Here is a 22,137-nt window from a genome sequence, read left to right as displayed (position 1 = left end):
ATTGCCTTAATAGGACCATCTTTGTTGTGACATACGCTAACAAGCATGTGTCACATTCCATTTAAAAGGCTACTTTGATAACCTATGGTAGAAGTATGAGGCTCAAATGCATAGTGTTTTCATATTTATTAATAATTACTAGTGTTGTCCAATCCATTTTCATAAATTTTGATGTAAATTGTGTGTCTTCCCCAGTTCCATTTACAATCCTGTCAAGTGTTCACCCAATTTCTCATAATATTCCCATTGTTTTAATGATGGTTTTTTAGGGATTCCCTTTTAGGAAGATTATAATTGATATTATAGTGTTTTCTAGAATGATGTAACTTCTGCTCCATTATAACTCTGCATTCCTCTATTTCAGGTGCATTTAAGGAAAGTGATGCACAGAGACAGATTCATGCGGAAAAGTTCTGTCATTCCTGCCATTGGAAACCGCATTTGGAGAGATCTTATCCATAATCCTTTACATTTGATATTTTCTGTAGATGTACTTGGTGCAGCAAGCTCAACGTTGGCTTCTCTTAGTAAAGGGTTTGCTGAGCTCTCAACAGATGGACAGTTTCTACAATTACGTTCAAAGCAGGTAATTTTTCTTTTTCTTTGTTTAATCAATAGTTATGAATGCAATATGAATTGGATAATGTGACTGCAACATAATTTCAGGTATGGTCAAGGAGAATTACTGGGGTGGGTGATGGAATTATCCAAGGAACAGAAGCTCTTGCACAAGGTGTTGCGTTTGGAGTATCTGGAGTAGTGACAAAGCCTGTGGAGAGTGCAAGACAGAATGGCCTCCTAGGACTTGCTAATGGTCTTGGACGAGGTTTCCTGGGATTCATTGTACAGCCAGTTAGTGGAGCTTTAGATTTTTTCTCATTGACTGTTGATGGAATTGGTGCAAGTTGTTCCAGATGCTTAGAGGCTTTGAATAACAAGACCACCTTCCAGAGAATCAGAAACCCCCGGGCTATTCGTGCTGATGGTGTTCTTAGGGAGTATTCTGAGAGAGAAGCTGTTGGACAGGTAGACTTTCTCCACACTGATTCTTTTTGGCCCATAATTCCACATTCCAAAGAGCTAGAGAGAATTTAATACATATAATTTCCGCTTATGATATTGTAATCACTACTTTCTCTCTCTCTCTCGGCCCATAATTCCACATTCGAAAGAGCGTATGTTATTGTAAACAGTACTGGTTAAGATCCATGTAACATTTAATGGCTTATAATTTTAGGATGTAGTTTTTTAAGATATTTTTACCTCTTACTAGGTCAGGAACATAGCAGAGTAAAATAAAAATGTTGGCCTATTTTAAAGTATAACTAAATGTTAGCTATTTGATCCCTCATAATAAAAGATTTGTGTACCCAGTTCCTGATATGCATCTTTTTATTGTTTCTAGATGGTACTTTACCTTGCAGAAGCAAGCCGCCATTTTGGCTGTACTGAAATATTCAAGGAGCCCTCAAAATTTGCCTGGTCTGATTACTATGAAGACCACTTTTCCGTGCCTTACCAAAGAATTGTTTTAATAACCAATAAGCGAGTCATGCTGCTGCAGGTTAGGCTCAGGAACTTAACATTACATACTTCTACTCTATTCAGTCTTGCTCTATTGATTACATTGAATGTCTTTGTCTGATTGACATGCTGTTCCCTTTTTTCTCTGCGTTTATCTAGTGTCTGGCTCCAGATAAGATGGATAAGAAACCTTGCAAGATTATTTGGGATGTCCCCTGGGAAGAACTCATGGCAGTGGAGTTGGCAAAAGCAGGCTCTCCTAGACCCTCTCACTTAATTCTCCACCTCAGAAATTTTAAGAGATCAGAAAACTTTGCTCGAGTCATTAAGTGCACTGTTGAAGAAGAATCAAGTGAAGGGGAACCTCAAGCTGTTAGGATCTCTTCAGTAGTGCGTAAGATGTGGAAAGCATTCCAGTCTGACATGAAAAGTCTGATTTTAAAGGTTATTGCTGTGTATGAATTGGAATTTACCTTGAGATGTCATATTGGCAACCCTAATATGATTCTCCATGTGCAGGTTCCTTCAAGCCAGAGACATGTGTATTTTGCTTGGAGTGAATCGCATGGAAAAGACCCATATATGCAGAATAAATCCATTATTCAGTCAAGAGAGCTCTCTTCATTTTGTTCCACATCTGATGAAAGAAGATTTGTTAAACATAGTATCAACTTTTTGAAGATCTGGAGCAGCGAACAAAACTCAAAAGGTCGATGCACGCTGTGCAGGATGCAGGTATATAACTGCCTTCTTGCTGTGTCTATTTTTATTTTGAAATTTTAGTTAACTAGAATGTGTTAGTCTTAGTGTGTTTCATTCTTTAGATTTCAGAAGATGGTGGAATCTGCAGCATTTGGAGACCAGTCTGCCCTGACGGGTAACCACTAATCCCCTCACTATGGGCCTATATCACTTGTGTCTATTTTATTGTTTCTCCTCTTGTCAGCAACTGTTTAATTGTTTTAACTGGTTATAGGATTTGGAAGGAGGATCTGGAGGCCCAAATGTTCTCTTTAACATCTACCTAAATAAGTGTCATTCCCAATCCTCCCTTGTGAGGAATTGAGAGGCACATAATTGCCATCCCGAATACCATGTTCCAAAACCCCTGCCACCTCTCTCACCATATCACCACCATCCTGCTTCACTATCATTGGAATTTAATGGCATATCTAAGAGCTAAATTCAAGATTTTGGATACTTTAAATCCTAATGTTGAATATTCCATATAATTTTTATATTCCCACCAATCTTAATGTTCATATTTTGAGTTTGTCATATATTGCCTCAGTTTTCACTGCCTATGGGAAGTTAAGAATCAAGTCATTTTTACTTGAGTAAGAACTATGAGCTTAGACTTCTGCAACTGAGTAACTCTTTAACTTACATCTCGAGTCTTCTTCCAAATTACCTGAACCTTTTTCCATGGGTAGTGCTATTGCATTCAATAATTGGATTTCAAGAAAAAGGCTTCTATATCATCAGATATAGCTAGGATGTTATCATTTTTGAGATCTGAATGCAGTTTATTTTCCTCAGGTATGTCTCTATTGGGGATGTTGCTCGTGTTGGCTGCCACCCTCCAAATGTCGCTGCTGTTTATCATAATGTTGGCAAACGATTTGCCCTTCCAGTGGGTTATGACCTGGTAAGAACATTGAATCCCCCTACTCTTAACTCCCCTGGTGGGTCCCATTAAATCCATTACACAAATGCAACCAAATTTAGTCATATTTGAAGTCTAGAACATTTTAGGTGATATCTTAACTCTTCTATTGTTCTCCTAATAATATTAACTAAGTAATGCATCTTGGAAAGGCATGACTCTTTTTTGTTTTGATTGAATGGCTCTAATTCATTTCTTTTTCTGCTTCTATCCGAGTCTTAGCCTTTTAATCTCTATCAATCTTTATAAAAAAACGATTGTTAATAGAAACAAAATAGAAAGTGAATATCAGGATCGGCATGAACTCCTGTACAATTAGAACAAGCTATTCTGCAAATTGTACCTTCTTATAGATTTTTATCTTAAGGATTATTGTCTTGTTTTCTATCTTCAGGAGTCTTATGAGTAAACCCCACCCACCCCCAACCTCCCCAAAAAAAAGAAGATAAATAAATAAAAAATAAAGCAAAATAAAATCTCTTTGTATGGTAGGAGAAGCCATTCTACAATGTAACCTTATATATTTTTTTTATCCTAAGGCTCTATACATTTAGGACAAGTTGTCTGCAAATTAAAACCTTTCTCTAAACATCTTATCTTGGTTCTCTCTCTCTCTCTCTCTCTGTTTCTACAGTTAAGAGAAGCTACCCTGCTAAATACAGTTCTTAAGGCTTATTGTGATATTTTTCTCATTTCAATGAATTTTATGGTTTAATGTTATCCCATTTGAGTATTCAGTCGTAACCACATTAGGTAGGGCAAACACACTGTGCAGACATGTTTATATCTATACAGTTAAGAGAAGCTACTTTACTAAGTAAAACCTTTTATGAGTCAAATTTGTGTCTTCACATGTGACAACATTAGATAGACCTCAACCCCCAGCCCCCAACATTAGTCTTAATGAATCATATTTCATAAACTGTAACATTCTGACCTAAAGATATTGTCGTATTTTGTATTTCAATGGGTTTTATGCTTTGTGAGTCAAATTTGACTCTTCATATGTGATCACATTAGGTAGACCCCAGCACCAAATCTTCTATCTCCTTTATTTACCCTTGTGGCTATAAATTGTCTTCTGGATTTAAGGCTTTTCTTTGGATTAAAAATTGTGCCTTTGTCACACCATGCTGGTTCTATGCCCAGCTGTAGGCAGCAGTCATCATGACGACAACCATATTTAAATCAACTTGTTGCTTTGAGTTAGCTTTTTCTTTCAGTTGCCTGCTATTGAGGTTTCATAGATAAAATGCACAAGCAAGACTAAGGGGTGGTTTGTTTTTTAACTTAAAGTCTTAAAGCGAGTTGCTTTAAGATTTAATAAAGGTAAAAAAAAATTTTACTTTTTCCATTGAGACAAAATTGTCTTAGAAAAAGTGATTAGTTAAAAAGCAAACAAATTTAAAAATGACTGAAGTCCATAGCAACATACTTAAAGACTATTGCGTACTGTTAAGACTTAAATTAAAGTCCATTTAGATTTAGATAAAAAATAAATAAATAAACATCACCTAACACTAACCCATTATTAGTAATATTTCGAATTTCCTATTTATCGTTGTGGCTTTAAGTCATTTTCTGGATTTAATGGTTTTCTTTGGTTTATTTTTATTTTTTTATAGGCAAAAAAATAATATTATGAACAGAGCCTAATCAAAAGAGGGGACACTAGAGTACACAAGGAGTATACAAAGGTGCCAAAAAGGCAATTAGATTGAGAGATTAACCAAAAAAAACACCTCTCTGGTTTAAATGTTGAGTTTTTGTCAATTACCAGGCTGGCCTCCGGTTCTATGTCTAATGGTATGCAGAAACCATCATGACAACATTGGTTCTGGAATCAACTTCTTGTTGTTCTTTGAACAAAGTCCATAAAAGAGTGCAATGGAAATGCAACCACACCCAAATTTGGCATTATCAGGATAATAATTAATCAGCCCTTCACCTAAATTAACCCAATCTAACCATGAAGTCACTTTTGACTTTTATCATCTTACTAAGAAATATAGATGCAAATTGGAGAATCTTATACATCCATATTCATTTGTATAGAAGGAGATAATACTATCCATGATGGGATGGGTTTGAAGGGGCATCATCATTCAAAACCTTCAGTTTTACCCTATAGAAAGAAATAAAATGCATGAAAAAGTTTGATAATGCATTAAGCATTGGTCAAGAAGGCTGGGAGTGGAGAAAACAATTGAATATTTGATTAGTCCTCTAGATCAAAATACGATGTTTGGTCAACCTATCATATATCCATTTTGGATGTCAAGCAAAAATATCCAAGTAATGATTGACAAAAAAGCCTTCTGACAAGTATGGAAAAAAGTACTTCTTGCTTTGTCATTTGTGATTGTACAAGACTTCAAAAATGAGATATCAAGTTCTAGGTGCTCCATTTTTTGATAAAAATGGAATGAGCACCTACAATCGTATAATTATTGAGTGAATAACCTGATGGTGCATTAAATCTGTGTTAGCCAATACAGATAATTTTCTTTTTCATGCCCCAAGTTATTTGTGCTCTTTGAGATGCTTGTTTACCATATCTTACATTATTATTATTTACTTTATGAAGGTGTGGAGAAACTGCCCAGATGACTACATAAACCCAGTGTCAATTTGGTATCCAAGGGCTCCAGAAGGATTTGTTTCTCTTGGATGTGTTGTTGTGGCAGATTTCATTGAACCGGAACCCAGTTTAGCATATTGTGTTGCAGAATCCCTTGCTGAGGAAACTGTATTTGAAGAACAAAAGGTATGGTCTGCACCTGATTCATACCCATGGGCATGTCATATTTATCAAGTCCAAAGTGATGCTCTCCATCTTGTGGCGCTAAGACAGCCTCAAGAAGAATCTGAATGGAAGCCCATGAGGGTTGTTGATGACTCCCAGCAACCTCTGCAACCTTCAGAAGCTGAATAAAGACTATGTTGCTATTGCAGTGGACTCTCGGTTTGGTTGTAGATGAGAGGTCTTTATCCAAGATTGATTTGATCTTCTCTTGGGCCTGCAGAAGCATCGCAGCTCTATGTAGTGCCTTTGGCTTTGATCTCTCTTGGACTCGATACAAGCAAAACAGTAGCTATGTGTAATTTTTGCATCTGGAACAATTCGTCTGATTCCCCAAAATCATGGGAATCATTTTCTACAACTTCATGTGCATGAAATTTGTCAGCTGTGAGTGTCTTGTGCATAAAATTACACACTTGTAATTTGTATACAACAGTTGGGAGAGAGTGATTTTAAAGAAAATCGAAGCAAGCATCTTTTATGGAGCTGGTTTCATCAAGTTTGGTCGAACTGTGCATCTGTCCAGAGTATTACTGTAATGGATATACAACAATTGTGAGGTACAGGAATAATAATTTTGAGGAAATAAAAAGAATATATGTTTGAACATGCATGGTTTTTTGGTTTCATAGACGTGTTGTGATATGACTCTTTGTGATTTTTAACAAGCTAGTGAGGTCAAATTTCACTCTTATTAAGATTTTGATTCCTCTTTTCTACGTTGTGTTATGATTTATCTTCATTCTCATCTTATTTGCATTCATATTCTTTTATACCAGACACTATAGTTTCTGACTATTACCGTTTGCTTTAGTTTCTGACTTTAACCATTTGCTTTGAAGTTTTTTGTTCTTCAATTCCAAGTACACTTCCTTGACTGTTGGAGGGGACGAGCCAGTTCCTACCATTCCAGCTATCTCTACTTTGCAGGCTACCATGTAGGGATTGTAGAGAGGTTTGGAGCATCAAGCAACCAAAGATAAGCAATCCTCAAAATTCCAAGTAAACTTGATATACATGTTGGTCTTTGTATCTAATAGTTTAAACTTTTGATGAATTTGTAACTTCAACATATCATCCAAGCTGGGTTTAATACAGGGTCACAACATAAAAGGCATCTGGACTTCTTTTTTTTCATATTTATTTTTCAGGGAGTTGGATCAAGAAAACATTCAATGTACCAAGGTTAGATGAACTTCATAATGTTCGGACTCAGTCTCCTAAATATCAGAAAGAACATCTACTGATGGTTTCATTATATTAATTTTACTACAATTTATTGAAAGAGTTACAACATAAATAATCAATAATAATTTATCTCAATGTTGCTCCTCTGAGTGTATATATTAGAATCCATATGACTTGATAGGTCAGGTACTACTCCATATGATGACTCCGTACTTCTCTCGTAGCTCGTATTAAGCCAAAAGCACAGGTGTATGTCAATATTCTCCTATGGGTTGGGCTGGTTACATCCAATTTGATAGCTTATATGAGTAAGATTGCTCGAAATAGAGATCATGTGTTTTATAACAAGGAAAAAAAAATTGTACTAATTAATTAGATGTCATGTGTTGGTACTTTGACCAACAATTTCCCTTCGTGCAGCGTCCACCACTCTGCTCTGGATGGACCTGCTAAAAAGTATGTCCAGATGTGATCCACGCAAACCCCTTGGATGGCCAAGTTAACTTGTCAGGATTTTTTGACAGTTTTCTTAGGATCATATTGTCTCCCTCTGTTTCTAGCTGTATCCATTCTGTTTTCATGGCTCCCTGCTTGTAACAATCATTCCTTTACGGCATGTAATGCCTGCCAAATTGACCCACTGACGTGGCTCAATGGTTAAATGGAGCATACAGGATCCATTTATGGTGTTTGACTGCTTGCACAATTATGAACGGATGGCATCGTTCGAATCAATATTGCTAGGGACGGATGGATTGTTTATCCGGATACCCTACTGCTTGGGGTATTCTCACTCGGATAGCTTACTGTCCAGCTACCCACAATATGGTTGCAACTAATTAATTATATGTCATATGGTTGCTGCAACATGATTAAGGGAAACTTGTGAACAAAATGATCACAAGACTGTGTCAAGAGGGTCTCATTGCAACAACCTCCTCATATACGAAAGGACAATGATTTCATCAAAGCCTCTACAATATTGTACGCATACAAGACAATTGTTCCCTATATTTTCTACCATATAGAACCGGGTTGGTGGTGATAAGTCCTCTAAGAGGTCACCAATTTTGATAAGCTCTCCATAGGATGGTAGAAAATGTGAAATATTCCTCTAAAGGTCTTATAGCAAAAGTAAAAGTAAAAAATATCAAAAATAACTTTCAACTACTAACATCAAAATTTTATTAGTATATTGACTTATTAGATTGCAGTTAGATACTAACATTACATTATAAAAATGTCAAGTGTGATGCATTATGACATGATCAAATTTTACGCTATTCAATTCTTTTCTTTCAAATAAACACTTGATCATAGTTTTGTTTCCTTATAAAAATAATTAAATACATAATACAAGTAATAGTGGTTAATGAATTGATGCCAACGAGGAGCAACTTGAATCATTATAAATAATCAATTTTTTCATAAATATTTAGCTAATGAGTTACATAGAAGTAACTCTGATTCACATTCAACTAGGAAAATATGTATAAGAAATTTGCAATAAGAAAATCAATAGAAATTCCAACTTATGTTAAATACTGGATGAAATTTTTTAATAGAATGAGTAGAATCTATTGAGAATCATATTATATCAACAAAAAAAAAACATATGCCATAAATGTTAAAATAATTGAACTCTTTTTTTTATCTAATTATTTGACTTTCTAGTATACCCAATGAATATGATAATTAAAAAAAATATTAGTGTGTAAATAGAGTATGACGAATTCATTAACCTGCAAATCATTTTAACATCGTTAATCTTCATATAGTCTTAATGAATTCTTAACAAAAGTTTATGAATTTCATGTATTCTCCATGCAATGATAGATGGCATCTCGAACTTCATTATCGTCAGCCATTACAAGTTATGTAAAAAGTTTTACCTTATATTTAGTTGTCTTTTGTAAATTGCAAGAAAGTATTTTCATGTTATAATCGATACATATTGTCTTATATTACAAAATTGTCAATTATTTAACATGAGACGAATATAAAATTATATTATGTGTCAATACTAATACCAACAGGTTATAAAAAGGCGTTTTGAACACTAATGATTTTATTATAAAATTTAAGTACAACACAAATGCATTATTCTTATAACATAGTTATAGTTATATTATGATGCATTATGACATGATCAAATTTAGGAATTTAAAATTCTTTTTTACAAAATTGACAATTATGGACATATATTATGTGTTATTCACTTGTTATATTACCAAACAAATACTTGTGTGTTATTCAATTGAATATTTGTATATTATTCAATTGATAAGTGCTCATGAAAAATAGTTATTCATTGATAATGAAGCTTTTAATTGTATGTTACATATATAAAACAACATAACAAAGTTATTTATCAGCAATATAGAAAACATCATTCAAACAGTAAAATTGTCCTATGATAAAGTTTGTCATTCACAAGAATTCTTGAAATAAGTTACCATTCCATGTTATTATCATCCATGGCCTATCATTTTTTATAATTTTTCCTTCACATGAATTCTTAAAATAAGTGGCATTTCCCGTTATTATCACACTTTGTCTACCCTTTTTGATAATTTTCCTTAATATTATTCTTATAATAATACTTCCTAGTTATTATCACCCTTGTCTACTCTTTTTGATAATTTTCCCTAATATTATTCTTATTTGACACTTCTCTAATATTATTCTTATAATAATGATAATAATAATAATTAAAAAAGAAAAAGAAGCAAAATGTAGGTATGACGACTATATATTGAACTTATAACATAAATACGTTAAAAAATACAATACCTTGCAATGTGCTTTAATTTCACTTTTTAACAATTATAAAAACAAATTTTTATTATAATATTTTCTTATGAAATCTATAGAATAAAAAATATAATTACTGTATTTTTTAATTATCTGAATGAAATAATAATTTGTAAAATTATTATATTATTATTATTTGAATAAGTTATTCATAATATTTTTAAAATAATAGTTTATAATTAATTATTATATTATTATATATAGCAATATTAATATTATTCTTATTTGATAGATTATTGATAATAATAACAATAATAATAATAATAATAATAATAATAATAATTAGAAAAAATAAATAAAGAAAAGACAAAGTAAGGATATCCTTGACTTTAAAGTGGAAAGTATGAAACGTTGTAAAAATAAGATGACGTAAAATCTGAAAATATATATATATAATTTTTTTAATTGTCCATGTAAGTAACCATTTTATTTTGTTTTTCTGAAAAGTAATAGGAAGAAAAAAGTCATTCAAATGGTAAAACTAAAAAGTTGCTGGCCCCTCAAAGGACTTATCATCAAAGAGCCATTCTATTTGATAATTTTCAAAAAAAAAAAAAATTATCAAAATATTCTTACAAAGTGGACTAACTATTTTTAATAAAATATTAAAAAATAAATAAATACATTTTTTATTAATTAATAATATAGGTAAACGAATTCCAAAATTTTTCTAATTCTAAAATAATAATAATAAATTTAACAAAAGTATGTCACCAAGGAGTAGACCACTCTTAAGATGTCCAGCGCGCCAATGCTAGTTAGTAACCACATGTCTAATAGACAAGTATAAGAGGAAGTCAGAGATATCCAAATCATGGTTTTAAAAATCAAACCGAACAGGTCGATCATAGTTTCGGTTCGGTCCGGCTAATTGAGCCAACCAAAGGTTGAACCAAAATCAGAGCGGTTGAACCGACGATTAGACCGACACATTTCAACTTTTTTTTGTAAGCCAAAAAAAACATTTTGATGCATTTTGCACTAAAACGACAATGTTTCCTAAGGAAACTAGATTACTCTATGAGGAGCCCACCAGTCCATTTTTCATTAAACTCAATAAGCTTTTAGTCATACAAATTAATGATTATTGCATACCTTTTATATCCCATAATCCCTACATATATTTTTTTTTAATCCATTTTCGATGTAGGATTAGTCAGTGAGAAGAAATTCTTTTTGCAAACTTGGGACTTCCAGGTGTAAAAATTGAAGTTTAACTATTAAGTTATAAAACTTCTTTATTGTATTATATTTGCAAATAAAAATATATAACAAATTAATATTTTTTTTCAAAATTTTATTGTATAAAAGTATAAAACAACTCCACATTTATTTTTATAATAATTATATAATGTAATTAAAAATAATAATATAAATTAATTAATATAATAATTTCAAAATACAAAAGACATGCAAATAAAATTAAATATTATAATTTTTTTATTTTAAATATATTTTTTATTTAAACATTATAAATGTTCTATTTAATAAAATTTAAAATATTAATATATTTATATTTCTCTTCATCATTTAATTTGATATGTTAAATATAAAAATGAAATATTATTAAAAATTTTAATTATATGTAATTTTAATTTCTTATACTTATTTAAAATTTTATATAATATATAAATTATTATATATGACATTCGACCGTGGTCCAACCACCGATCCGACCAATGAACCGTTAACTTTTCCGATTCTGAAAATATTGATCCAAACACACCAACATGTCTAATAGCTACATGTTTGATAGTTCAACATTTGATGTCTCCACGCTATATTTTTTTTCTTTTTTTCATTTGTAGTGTACTCATGCTTATTTCAAGTATTTAATATTCCAAATTCAAATCATTACAACATTTCATAAAAGACCACTATTCAATAATAATAATAATTATTATTATTAAAAAAAAAACAAAATCATACTTTTTTAATCAAAAATAATAAATGGGGATATTGAAACATGGGTTGGGATGGACTTAGAACAGTAGATTTAGAGGAAGAACGTTTAAATAGCTTGAAGGGCTTTTTAGGATAATGGATTTGAATTGATGGTTGAGAAAATGAGAAATTTAGGCTTGAGTGGGTGAAGATATAAGATGAGTTGGCAAATAAAAAAGGGTTGGTGGGTATATAATTAATTTTCCAAAAAAGAAAAAGGCAAATTAAAAAGGTGGGTTGGCAGATAATTTCCCAAAAAAGAAAAAAAAATCAAAGAACACATGATGAATATATTTAATAGATCCCAATATTATGATTTCATCTTCTAACTTTGAAAAGTTTGATCCTAATTATATTATAATTTTTTTATGCAAAACTTATTTTCTTTTTATATTCCTCGTATTTGATCAATAATAAAAAATAAATAAATAATTTAAAAACTTTTATATTATACATTAACATATAAAACAGAATTGAAAATGAAAGTACACGATCTCAAATATGACAAGTTCACATTCTACTTCCTCAATCTCAAACTTTAATTATTTGGATTAACTTTTACACTATTTTATGAACGAACACATCAAAAGAACTCTTACATCGAACTCTCTCATAGATCTGGATTGGGCTCCTTCCCTCCTAAAGTTAATTCACTAACTAGATATGATACTTGTAGTTAATAAAAAAATTTATTTGCATAATTAAATTCGTAAAATAGAATTTTATACTTGAGAACAATTAAAAAATTATTTTTTTAAGAAGAAATATTGCCGGAAAAAAATTCAAAATTAATTAAAATCTTAATTAAAATATGGTGGAATTAGTTTTTTAAAGTGGGATTGGGCACAGCAGTATAGTGTTAACTGTTAGGCAAACCCCACCCATCCACACGGGAGTCAGGACACATGTGGAAAAGCGAGTCGTCGCAATCTGTCGGCAAAAAGATAATATAGGAGGATATTCAAGCTTCTAACTTTCCAAATTTACGCTACTGCCATTACCCGCCATCATTCATTTATTCCAAGTTTCCAACTACCACTCTCCATCCACATCTTCTCACTCTCTAAACATGGACGGTCTGATCAAGGGCTTGATCGATGTTGCTCTCGGCGCTGTCGGCAACGACGACGACGGCGACCACCGCTCTGGATCCCAAAACCCAGATGAACGCTCCAGATCCACTTGGTCCCAGGTTATCCCCATCATTCACCTACAACCATTTCTTGACTGCCTGCTGATTCCTCTCACATTGTGCAGGTGGTGTCAGGGGAGGAGGATAAGGGTGAAGAAGAGAACAGCGGCCGTAGACAGGGCCATCATCGGAGTCAGTGGAACAGAGAGGTTTGGATTTTCCGCGTGTTTGTGTTGACTTTTGTGTTTGAAATGCCAATGTGAAGTTGAATTTGCAGGAAGGGAAATTGGGGCAGACTGAGGAGTGGGAGATCGCTGGTTCCAGACCTTCCAGGCGCCCCCAAAAGGTCAATTTTTCATTTTTCTAACTTCAATTTTGCGAATTTTCATAAGAAAAATGCTAAATCACAGTACACCTTTTTCTGGATTTGCTTCCCCCAATAGATAGATACAACGGTAAAGGTGTACTTTCTTTAAAAAATCTACAGTAGAATTTACATATCTCTATTGTGATGAGGAATCTCGATAATTAGTAGATGAGAAAGAGCATTACCGTGTTAGTGATTGGGTTTACTCTATCTTTTAGTTGTCCCGTGGGGTTGAGCCAACGTGAAAAATATAATACCACAGCTCATAATGACAATTTACTGAATCGGCATTAAGCTATCCCTATTTATATCCAAGAAAATAGTTGACCAATTTACTAGATGAGGTTTTTTCTCCATAATGCCACAACCGCCACCCCCAAGAAGTCCTTTTGAATCTTTTCCAATCTTAGACTCATCCTTATTAGAATAAAAGAGGGACATGAAGTTGTTAGACAAGCTCGACAATGTACTCTTTAAAAGGGTTAATCTTCCACTCTTGGAGAGCTACTGGTTCTTCCAAAAAGCCAACTTGTTTATGAAACCTCTCCTCCAGCACATCTCAAACTGAAGAGGACTTAAAGAGAGCACTCAACAAGAAGCCAATACAGATAGAAGGCAAATTTCTAACCCGTAGCCTAACAAGGAAGCTAACACTTCCAAAGGAGAAACTTCACCTACTATAATTAACTCACTTTTCTCCAAATTGATGTTCAATCAACCCCCACAAGAGACCACCTCAAAGTAGGTTAGCTACTCCATGAAGGCTTCACAAGAATGAAGCATGTTATCAACAAAAAGGAAATGGGTTTTATCCAGTCCTTCTCCCCTTTACTTTGTTGCTTTAAAATGTATTAACCCCTTTCTATGCCCTAATGAGAAAGCAACTTAGAGCCTCCATTACCAATACAAAAAGATAGGGGTGAAGGGTTCACTATGTTTCAATCCTCTAGAGCTCTAGAAGTCAGCAGGAGGCTCATTAACTAAAACAAAACATCTTAGATATGTAGAGCTTTATCCATTGAATCCACCTATGGTCAAAACTCATTCAATTCAACACTAATTTCCAATTTACATAATTGCATGATCTTTTCACCATTCAATTTACATGCCATCTCTCCTCTCATTACATTTGGAATCTAACGCTTCATTTTCTATCAATATTGCATCTAAAATTTGTTTATCTTCAACAAAGCATTCTGAGAATTTAATACCACGTCCACCACTATCTTCTTCAATCCATTTGTCAGCACTTTCACTACAATTTTATACAACCACCCAACCAAGCTGATAGGTCTAAAATCTTTCAAGTCTTATGCTCAACCCTTTTTAGGAACCAGCCCCAAAAATAAGACTTCTCTGAAAAGTTTGTCTCTTAAAACTCTCTGAAAAAACCTACCACCCCACTCTTAACAAAACCCAAGAGATATGCCAAAATGAAACCATTAGGACCAAGGACTTTATCCCCACCCACACTGACCGGCATTGAAAATATCTTCTCCAAAACATCAGCAAAAGACACCTCCAAACCCAAGTAATCAGACCTATCCAGACAGCAATTCCTTCCCCTGCTACTTTTTCAAGATCCAAATGAAGCTATAAGGATTTAGAAAATCCAAATTAGGATTTCTTGGTCACTTATCCTAATTATATGGCACCATTGATTTGTAAAGGTATTCTTGATGACACTCCTGTGTTAATTCAATCTCAGTTTCTTCCCAGTTTTTTTGCCTTAATAATTGCAAATTTAAAAATCAAATCTTGAGCATTATAACTGATTTAGAATTTGAGAGTGAGCGAGATGGGCTGCAGTTTTGCTTTAAAGAGGAGGGTTGAATTTGGAGTATTTAATGGTGACTATGTTGTATGAAAACACTTTACATTGAAATGAAGGGTATAGAGATCTAATTAGAATCAATTTTGTAGGTTCATGCACAATATGTATTAGTTTTTCTTTTTCATGAAGAACACTTCATAAAAAGATATGTGCCTTTTTATCACAAAAGGCATGTCACATGGAAAATGTATTATATAACTGCTGAAATCATTATGGTCACAACTACTCATAATGATTGTGCCCACCCTAAACATTGCAACCATTCAAATAGCATGACAAAAAATCATTTGAAATATAACTTTCAACTTTTGCATCATTGTTGTACTGTCAGCTGTCTTTTCTATGTATTATTTCAATACCTATCAGTCAATGATGTGATTTCTTATCATGTCTTGAAAATGCAGGCTGTGCATGAGGGGTATGAAAAGGATGAATATGGTGGGCAACATGATAATAACCAAAATTATTGGAAGCAAAAGGTTGATTTTGTTCCATCTATACTGTTTACTGTAATGTAATTTGCAGGTGGTCTTTTTAACTCTTTCTGGTGATGTTCAAACAGGAGGAGAAAGAAGAAAGCAATGATGGTTGGGAGACTGTTGGCAAAAAGCCTCCAAGGAGACCACAAAAGGTTTATTCTTATTCACTGTTATAATACGTCAATAGACACAGTAATTTTCACTGTGGGTGCTTAAAGATTTCTCCTTCAACCATTTTGCTGTGGCCTATAGCCTAAGAGCTCCATTGCTTTTTGACTTTCATAGATGGAATCATAAATTCTTTCAGGGTTTATGCATGGCTCTGTGTGTGTGTTGGGGTGGGGTTGGGTGTGTGGAGAGAGAGAGGTATTTTGGAGTGCTCAATTAATTTTGTTGGTGGACAAACCATTTCATTGGGGTCCTAAGACCTAAAAATTTCATTGCTTGTTAAATTGCACCGGATGAAATCATAACTTCTTTCAGCATGTGGATTATGGATGGAACACTAATGAGTTGTTGAGATGAAAATCTGGAATTTGCGTTATGTGTGATGAACATTTGTTTACATTGACTAGTGATTGCTGTAAAGGGATATATTTTACTTGCAATGTTCTTATTGCATATTTCCTAACATGAATTGGCTTGCATCTAATGGTGTGCCTCAGAAATTATTAGGCTGGGGGGTGGTGAAGTTTAGATATATCATCAATACCTGAGGACTTTGTAAGCATTGGAGCATTCTATTTTTTTTTTCTTCCTTTTTTTATAGAAAAAAAAAATAGCTCAAACTTCAACATTTTTACTTATATGGCAGAAAGAGAAGTAGTGGAGGTCATGTGAAGTGCACTAGTTATCAAGAAGTGCAAGAAATTATGGAACTAGTGGGAGAATATTGTTACAAGTGGAGCAATTGACTTTGACTATGACCTTGATTGAATTCAACATGATTGTCAATGTGTTCTAAATGAGTCAATAAGCTCCAAAGTGTTAAAGGGAACAAAACAATATGAAGATGGAAAAGGTTTTTACCAGAGAAAGAACGTTAAGCAATAATAAGATGGGTATCGTTTGTTATCAACACTGCATATTTTAGATTTTTTAAGTCTTTTGTGATGCATAAATCATAACTAAAGGCTTTAGATATTCCTATCTCTTGGTTGTGTAGATATTGTTTGCTCTAGATCCAAAGGCTCTCATGGCTTTAAAACGCGTTTACAAGGTTAAGAGGAACTCATAGACGCATTTTAAAGTCGTGAGAGCCCCTTTAGGCCCCAAGTGGACAATATCTACATGGTTGGATGCAAGTCATTACAAACGGTATCAGAGTTGATTCCCAACCCCGGTGTGAGGTTTGTTTTCTATTTGGCCCCGTATTCCCGTGGGACACAATAAGGACATTGTGTTTGCATGGAGGGGTGATTGTGATATCTCATGTCAAATAGAGAAGAAAGTTCTTAACACTATATAAGTATGAACTCTTCTTAATCTTATAGACGTGTTTTAAAACCGTGAGAGGCCCCTTTGGGCCCAATGCGGATAATATCTACACAATTGGATGCGGGTCGTTATACTGCCCCCTCAATGTCTCAAATTCCATGAATATTGAAAGGATGATAAGATTGCATATTCTGCAATTCATCTTGATAGGGTATTCTTACAGGCAAGGAATGGACACTATCAGGAAACAAGGTAGATCCTTAAGTGCCCCAAAAGGCAAAGTTACCAGAGTATGCATTATGATTATGCTTGTTTTCGCAAGTATGGTCCAGCCTGAGCTTTTGAGATATCAATCAGGCCTAGAATGTATACCAAGGTAATGCCCTCCCTCATGTAAGATATAGGCCCACAATGCATACCGTGGTGATACCCTCACTCACATGATGGGGGAATAAATAGTAAGACAGATTCAAACTCAAAAACTCTAGTTAACCATAGCTTCGATATCATGTTAAGCTACCAACTTTCCTAAAAGCTTAACCTGTGAGGATATGGGCCCATAATAAATACCAAGCTAACAGGGGTTATTGAAATATCTAGTTTATAACTTGAGCATGCAAGTTAAAATGACTCATTGCATTATTTCAGCTCAGTTGTACTATTTTTTTTTTTTTTTTTGATAGGAAATGACAGAGATATATTGAAAGAAAAAAGAAGTACAAGAGAAGGATGAGAAATTCTCCCACCAAAGAAAACTAAACTACAAGAATACAAAAACAAGAAAGTATACAGAAAAACAAGCTAGCACTCTAGATTAGACCAATCCTTGGGAATTACACACCGCTAACCAGTCAAGTTGTAACACATTAAGGGGAGTCCCCTTAAAAACCTTGGAACATAAAGCCCAAACAGTTGTAATATGACTACAAAATGTGAAGAACAAGCTTTTTTTTTTTATCCGAGCATTTGAAAACAAGCTTATTGACATTAGGTGATAGTAAATTTGGAGAATCATATATGAAGGTGCTTCTCCATGTAAAAGATTTTGTCTCACAAGTGCAAGCAAAAATATCATTATTTTCTTGAGCTTGATTATTAATCGAAACTGTCAATTTATGCATCCAAAGGATTATTAAGAGAACATGCATGGGAAGCTTTGAGTTTCTTGATTCAAAATGCATTAGAAATTAGTTCAGCTTATGTCTCAAATTGAATCCATTTTCTATTTGCTTTTGCTTTTATGGTGCGAGCCTAAAATTGTTGGACATGTTTGGAATATGATGAGTGGGAAACACACTTAATGAAAAATACATGCATGAAAGTTTCTACCCATGACTGGTTGTAACTATGTTGCTTTTGTCTTGGTGGTTTGATGTTGCCCGAGAACTAAGATTCATTGTACTAAGCAATTCAGAAATTCTTCTGGAATTTTATAAAACCTTGTTTTTTGGAAATAATTTTATAATTAGTTGTATTCATGTATTGAATGCTTCCTTTTCTTTCTTCCTTTCTTTCTCTCAAACACTGTTGCCTGCTGATTAAGTAAACCTGGTGTTATGTTTTTTCTCTTAGCTCTCCTAACTTCCATCAATACTAGAATTGTATTACTTTGTCTTATTCTAATTTTTCAGAGCTATGTGTTGGATTTGTAGCATATTCACAGATCCTATTTCTTGTGGTTTGTAACTATTTGCAGAAATCTAATATTAAATTCTCACATCATTATTGAATAAAATTGATGGTGAATGACCAGCCAAAGGAGATTCCAAAGGCTTTTGGTTTAAGACTTCCATTCTTACTTCATTTTCAATTTGCAGTTCTCTCAATGGTTCAGATTGTTTTGGTGTGTGAGTATACTGCATTCTTAGCCATAAATCATAATGCATCATGCATCATGGATGACCTAATTATAATTCAATATTCAAAAGGAAATTCTGATTGAGGAATGAGTTAAACAACAAATTTAGATCTGTAAGTTTGTGAATTGGATTAAAAATTTTAATAGTACTTGGAGCTCATGGTCTATTTGCCACAAGTTGGACTGGAGAAGGGTATACAATATTATTTAGTTGTGCTGCTGTGACAAGCAACTCCTTCCCTTGTAGATATTATCCACTTTGCCCTAAAGCCTGCACAGCTTTAAAACATGTCCTCATAGTTGAAAGGAGCTTACTGCTACATATTTTCAGGAATCTCTTCCCTTAATTGATATAGGATCTCACAGCTGCTATTAAGTCGAGCTATTTAGGATGAAACTTTGGCTAATTGAATAACCAGCACTTAGTTGTTTCTTCATTTCAGCAGTATACGCCCTTCTAGTTTTGATGTACAATGCTCCTAGTTAAACATTCATAAAATTATTTCTATTAAACTTTGTAATGATATATTGACAGGTAAAGATGGATCATTGGAATAAGTACAAGCAGCCAGCTAGCGGACAAGAATACTCTGATGAGATTGAAGATGGTATTAACATAGAACCCTCAGAAGAGGAGCTTGATGACATTTCACAAGCTTGCAACAAGCTCTGGAAACTTGATTTAAACCGTCTGGTACCTGGAAAGGACTATCAAATTGACTGTGGTGAAGGAAAGAAGGTTTACCAAAAGGAAGATATGGCACAAGGAAGCCTATTTTACTGGCTGAATGAAGATGTATTCAGGAGGCCTACCTTTTCTCGTTTCTGTTCTCTTCTAGATAATTATAACCCACATGAAGGTTATAAAGAAGTCATCACATCTGAAGAGAGGCAAGAGGAAGCTGCATTTATAGAAGAAATCAGTAGGACTGCACCAATCAAATATCTTTTCAAGTACCTCTCAGCAAAGGGTATTGTGTCTGAGAACTATCAAGATTTTAAAAGGACGATGACAAATCTCTGGTTTGATCTTTATGGTCGTGGTGGTACTTCCAGTTGCTCATCTGCTTTTGAACATGTTTTCGTTGGAGAAATCAAGAATCGTGGGGAACAGGAAGTTTCTGGATTCCATAACTGGCTTCAGGTGCATTATACCGTTACGGTTTTCTTGGATTTATAGAAATCAATCATGCCAATATAATGCATTTAATATTGATAATGTCGATATTGCAACTCTAAACTTTTTTTGGATGTAATATTTGTATTTTCTACTTTTCTGGAATTAAAGTGGGTAGTAGGTTAGAAGCTTATGATTGATGATGACATAAAAGAAAAGGCAATTCCCAAGGATAGTGTTCTAAATATGCTGTTAGGATTAGAAATAATTCTAAAGCCATTAGTAGTTGTTCTTTGTAGAAGTTGTTATGAGCTGTGCCTAAATCAGCTGATATGAGTTTCTATAATTTTCTTTTGAAGTTAATTCGAGTCCTATAATGTCTACATATGTACTTAAATATTTGTTCAAGACAAGGTTCTGTGATCATTGTATATGAATCATCAACCTCCAATATTATTTTTCATGTTCTAGTCTTTCCCTTTTGTTCAGTTTATTTTCATAATGAAGGCATCAGAACTGGTATCTGAACGTTTGTTCCCCTTTTGCAGTTTTACCTAGAAGAAGCAAAAGGGAGGGTTGATTACCAAGGTTACATTTTTCCCAGAAGACGTGGGCAGACAGTAAGCAATTTTTTCTCCCTTATGCTCCATTTGTATATAAATGCAATTAGCTTTGTTTTGGTTATGTGCCCCTTCAGTTCATGGAGGGACTGACTGCAGTATATCATCCAAACAATATTATGTTACTTCACCACAGAAAAAGAAAAAAAGAAAGTTTTTGCATTTTACGTATTTTGATTTTACAATGAATTCCCTGTACCCACCAAAAGGCGTTGAAGAAGTCTGAAGTGACTATCACCATATGGACTGGAAAAGCAATAACTGACAAAGAGTACTTGGATCTTTTATCTCCCCTTGAACTAGAAATCCACCTCTATGTCGAATAGTCTATAGAATTTCACCTAGCAACATGTATTCAGTCAAATGGTGAAGGAGATAGCCAATCATATTGCTAGGAGCATTCTTCAGTTTTAAGGTATCACAAGGTGCAACATGTATCTGCCTAGATATTCATCCACCTGCCTCAGATGTCACACCCATGGACCAGCACTGGTTAATGAATATTTTATTAGAGAAAAATCATCGAAGGGGGTCCAAATTTCCCCTTCATTTCAAATTTTGGGAAGTTTATCAACACCATCCTTTTTCTTTTATCTCTTTACATCACACAGGGATCCGGATGCAGTTTCTCCTTTATATCTCATACACTAATCATTTTCAGCTTGTCTCTATCTTGTATTTGAATTGCAATTTCCCATGTTTAATTTCTGTCTTGCCTGTGTCAACATGCAGCCAGACTCTGAAACCCAGCTGCTTACAATTCAGTTTGAATGGAATGGCGTTCTCAAGTCTGTCTCAAGCACTTTGGTTGGAGTGAGCCCAGAGTTTGAAATTGCCCTCTACACCCTGTGCTTCTATGTGGGTGGAGAGGACAACCAAGTTCAGTTGGGTCCATATCCAGTAAACATCAAGTGCTATCGCTTTGGAAACAAAATTGGGTCTGTGTTTCCAATAGCTGAGTGTTGAATTCCAATTACTGAATCTTTGCAGTTCTGATTTATGTAGCTGAAGGAAATCATATCCATAATCTGTATCAACAGTAATAATATTTTAGAACATTTGGGAGTGCCAAGGCAAAAGTGCATGAAACCTAAAAAAACTTATCCAATAAATCAAAAACATTTTATTTGATTTTATGCAGGGCCTGTTGGCATGTAGTATTTGAGCTTGGTTTGGACCTACATTGACTTGCCCATGTATATCCTTTCTTTCTTGCAAAAAGCTTCATAATATGTGTTAATGTATTAGTTTTAAATTGGCAATTTTATTCCATATTTTACTGGGACAGGTGCATCTTACTGCCAAGGTTCTTATCCGTTCATATTCAAATTTGATTGCTTCAAAGTTGATAAAA

At 33.8% G+C, this 22,137-nt stretch overlaps 2 protein-coding genes and 1 long non-coding RNA gene across 3 annotated transcripts in view; all 3 read left to right on the top strand.

Annotated features, from left to right (window-relative positions):
- The window catches only part of LOC100260794 (uncharacterized), a 170,216-nt gene extending 163,614 nt beyond the window's left edge, over positions 1-6,602 (top strand). The window contains exons 57-64 of the mRNA XM_059734098.1: positions 365-586; positions 667-1,026; positions 1,406-1,564; positions 1,684-1,968; positions 2,044-2,259; positions 2,349-2,401; positions 3,064-3,172; positions 5,778-6,602. Of these exons, the coding sequence (XP_059590081.1) occupies positions 365-586; positions 667-1,026; positions 1,406-1,564; positions 1,684-1,968; positions 2,044-2,259; positions 2,349-2,401; positions 3,064-3,172; positions 5,778-6,125 (1,752 nt within the window). The 3' untranslated portion in view covers positions 6,126-6,602. The remainder of the gene's footprint in view (positions 1-364; positions 587-666; positions 1,027-1,405; positions 1,565-1,683; positions 1,969-2,043; positions 2,260-2,348; positions 2,402-3,063; positions 3,173-5,777) is intronic.
- A 6,280-nt stretch (positions 6,603-12,882) lies between these two features.
- On the top strand, positions 12,883-21,919 carry LOC100252369 (uncharacterized). The gene is made up of 8 exons (XM_002282814.4): positions 12,883-13,131; positions 13,197-13,280; positions 13,349-13,417; positions 15,677-15,751; positions 15,835-15,903; positions 19,582-20,190; positions 20,712-20,783; positions 21,516-21,919. Exons 1-8 carry the CDS (start codon positions 13,009-13,011, stop codon positions 21,747-21,749), a joined length of 1,335 nt encoding a protein of 444 aa, XP_002282850.1. The 5' UTR covers positions 12,883-13,008; the 3' UTR covers positions 21,750-21,919.
- On the top strand, positions 15,925-16,762 carry LOC132252809 (uncharacterized). The gene is made up of 2 exons (XR_009464589.1): positions 15,925-16,474; positions 16,566-16,762. It is a non-coding gene; the product is annotated as an uncharacterized LOC132252809 (long non-coding RNA).
- Positions 21,920-22,137: the final 218 nt, after the last annotated feature.

The sequence above is a fragment of the Vitis vinifera genome, chromosome 2 (genome assembly GCF_030704535.1).
Source record: "Vitis vinifera cultivar Pinot Noir 40024 chromosome 2, ASM3070453v1".
Taxonomy (NCBI): Eukaryota; Viridiplantae; Streptophyta; class Magnoliopsida; order Vitales; family Vitaceae; genus Vitis; species Vitis vinifera.
The sequence above is the reverse complement of the archived record's forward strand: the minus strand, read 5'-3'. Positions and strand labels throughout refer to the sequence as shown.

What these genes read in the sequence shown, in the direction of transcription:
- LOC100252369 (XM_002282814.4), top strand. Translation starts at nt 13,009, where the DNA reads ATGGACGGTCTGATCAAGGGCTTGATCGATGTTGCTCTCGGCGCTGTC. An exon ending in CCAGATCCACTTGGTCCCAG is followed by an intron (nt 13,132 to 13,196) that starts GTTATCCCCATC and finishes CACATTGTGCAG; the next exon opens with GTGGTGTCAGGGGAGGAGGA. An exon ending in AAAATTATTGGAAGCAAAAG is followed by an intron (nt 15,752 to 15,834) that starts GTTGATTTTGTT and finishes ATGTTCAAACAG; the next exon opens with GAGGAGAAAGAAGAAAGCAA.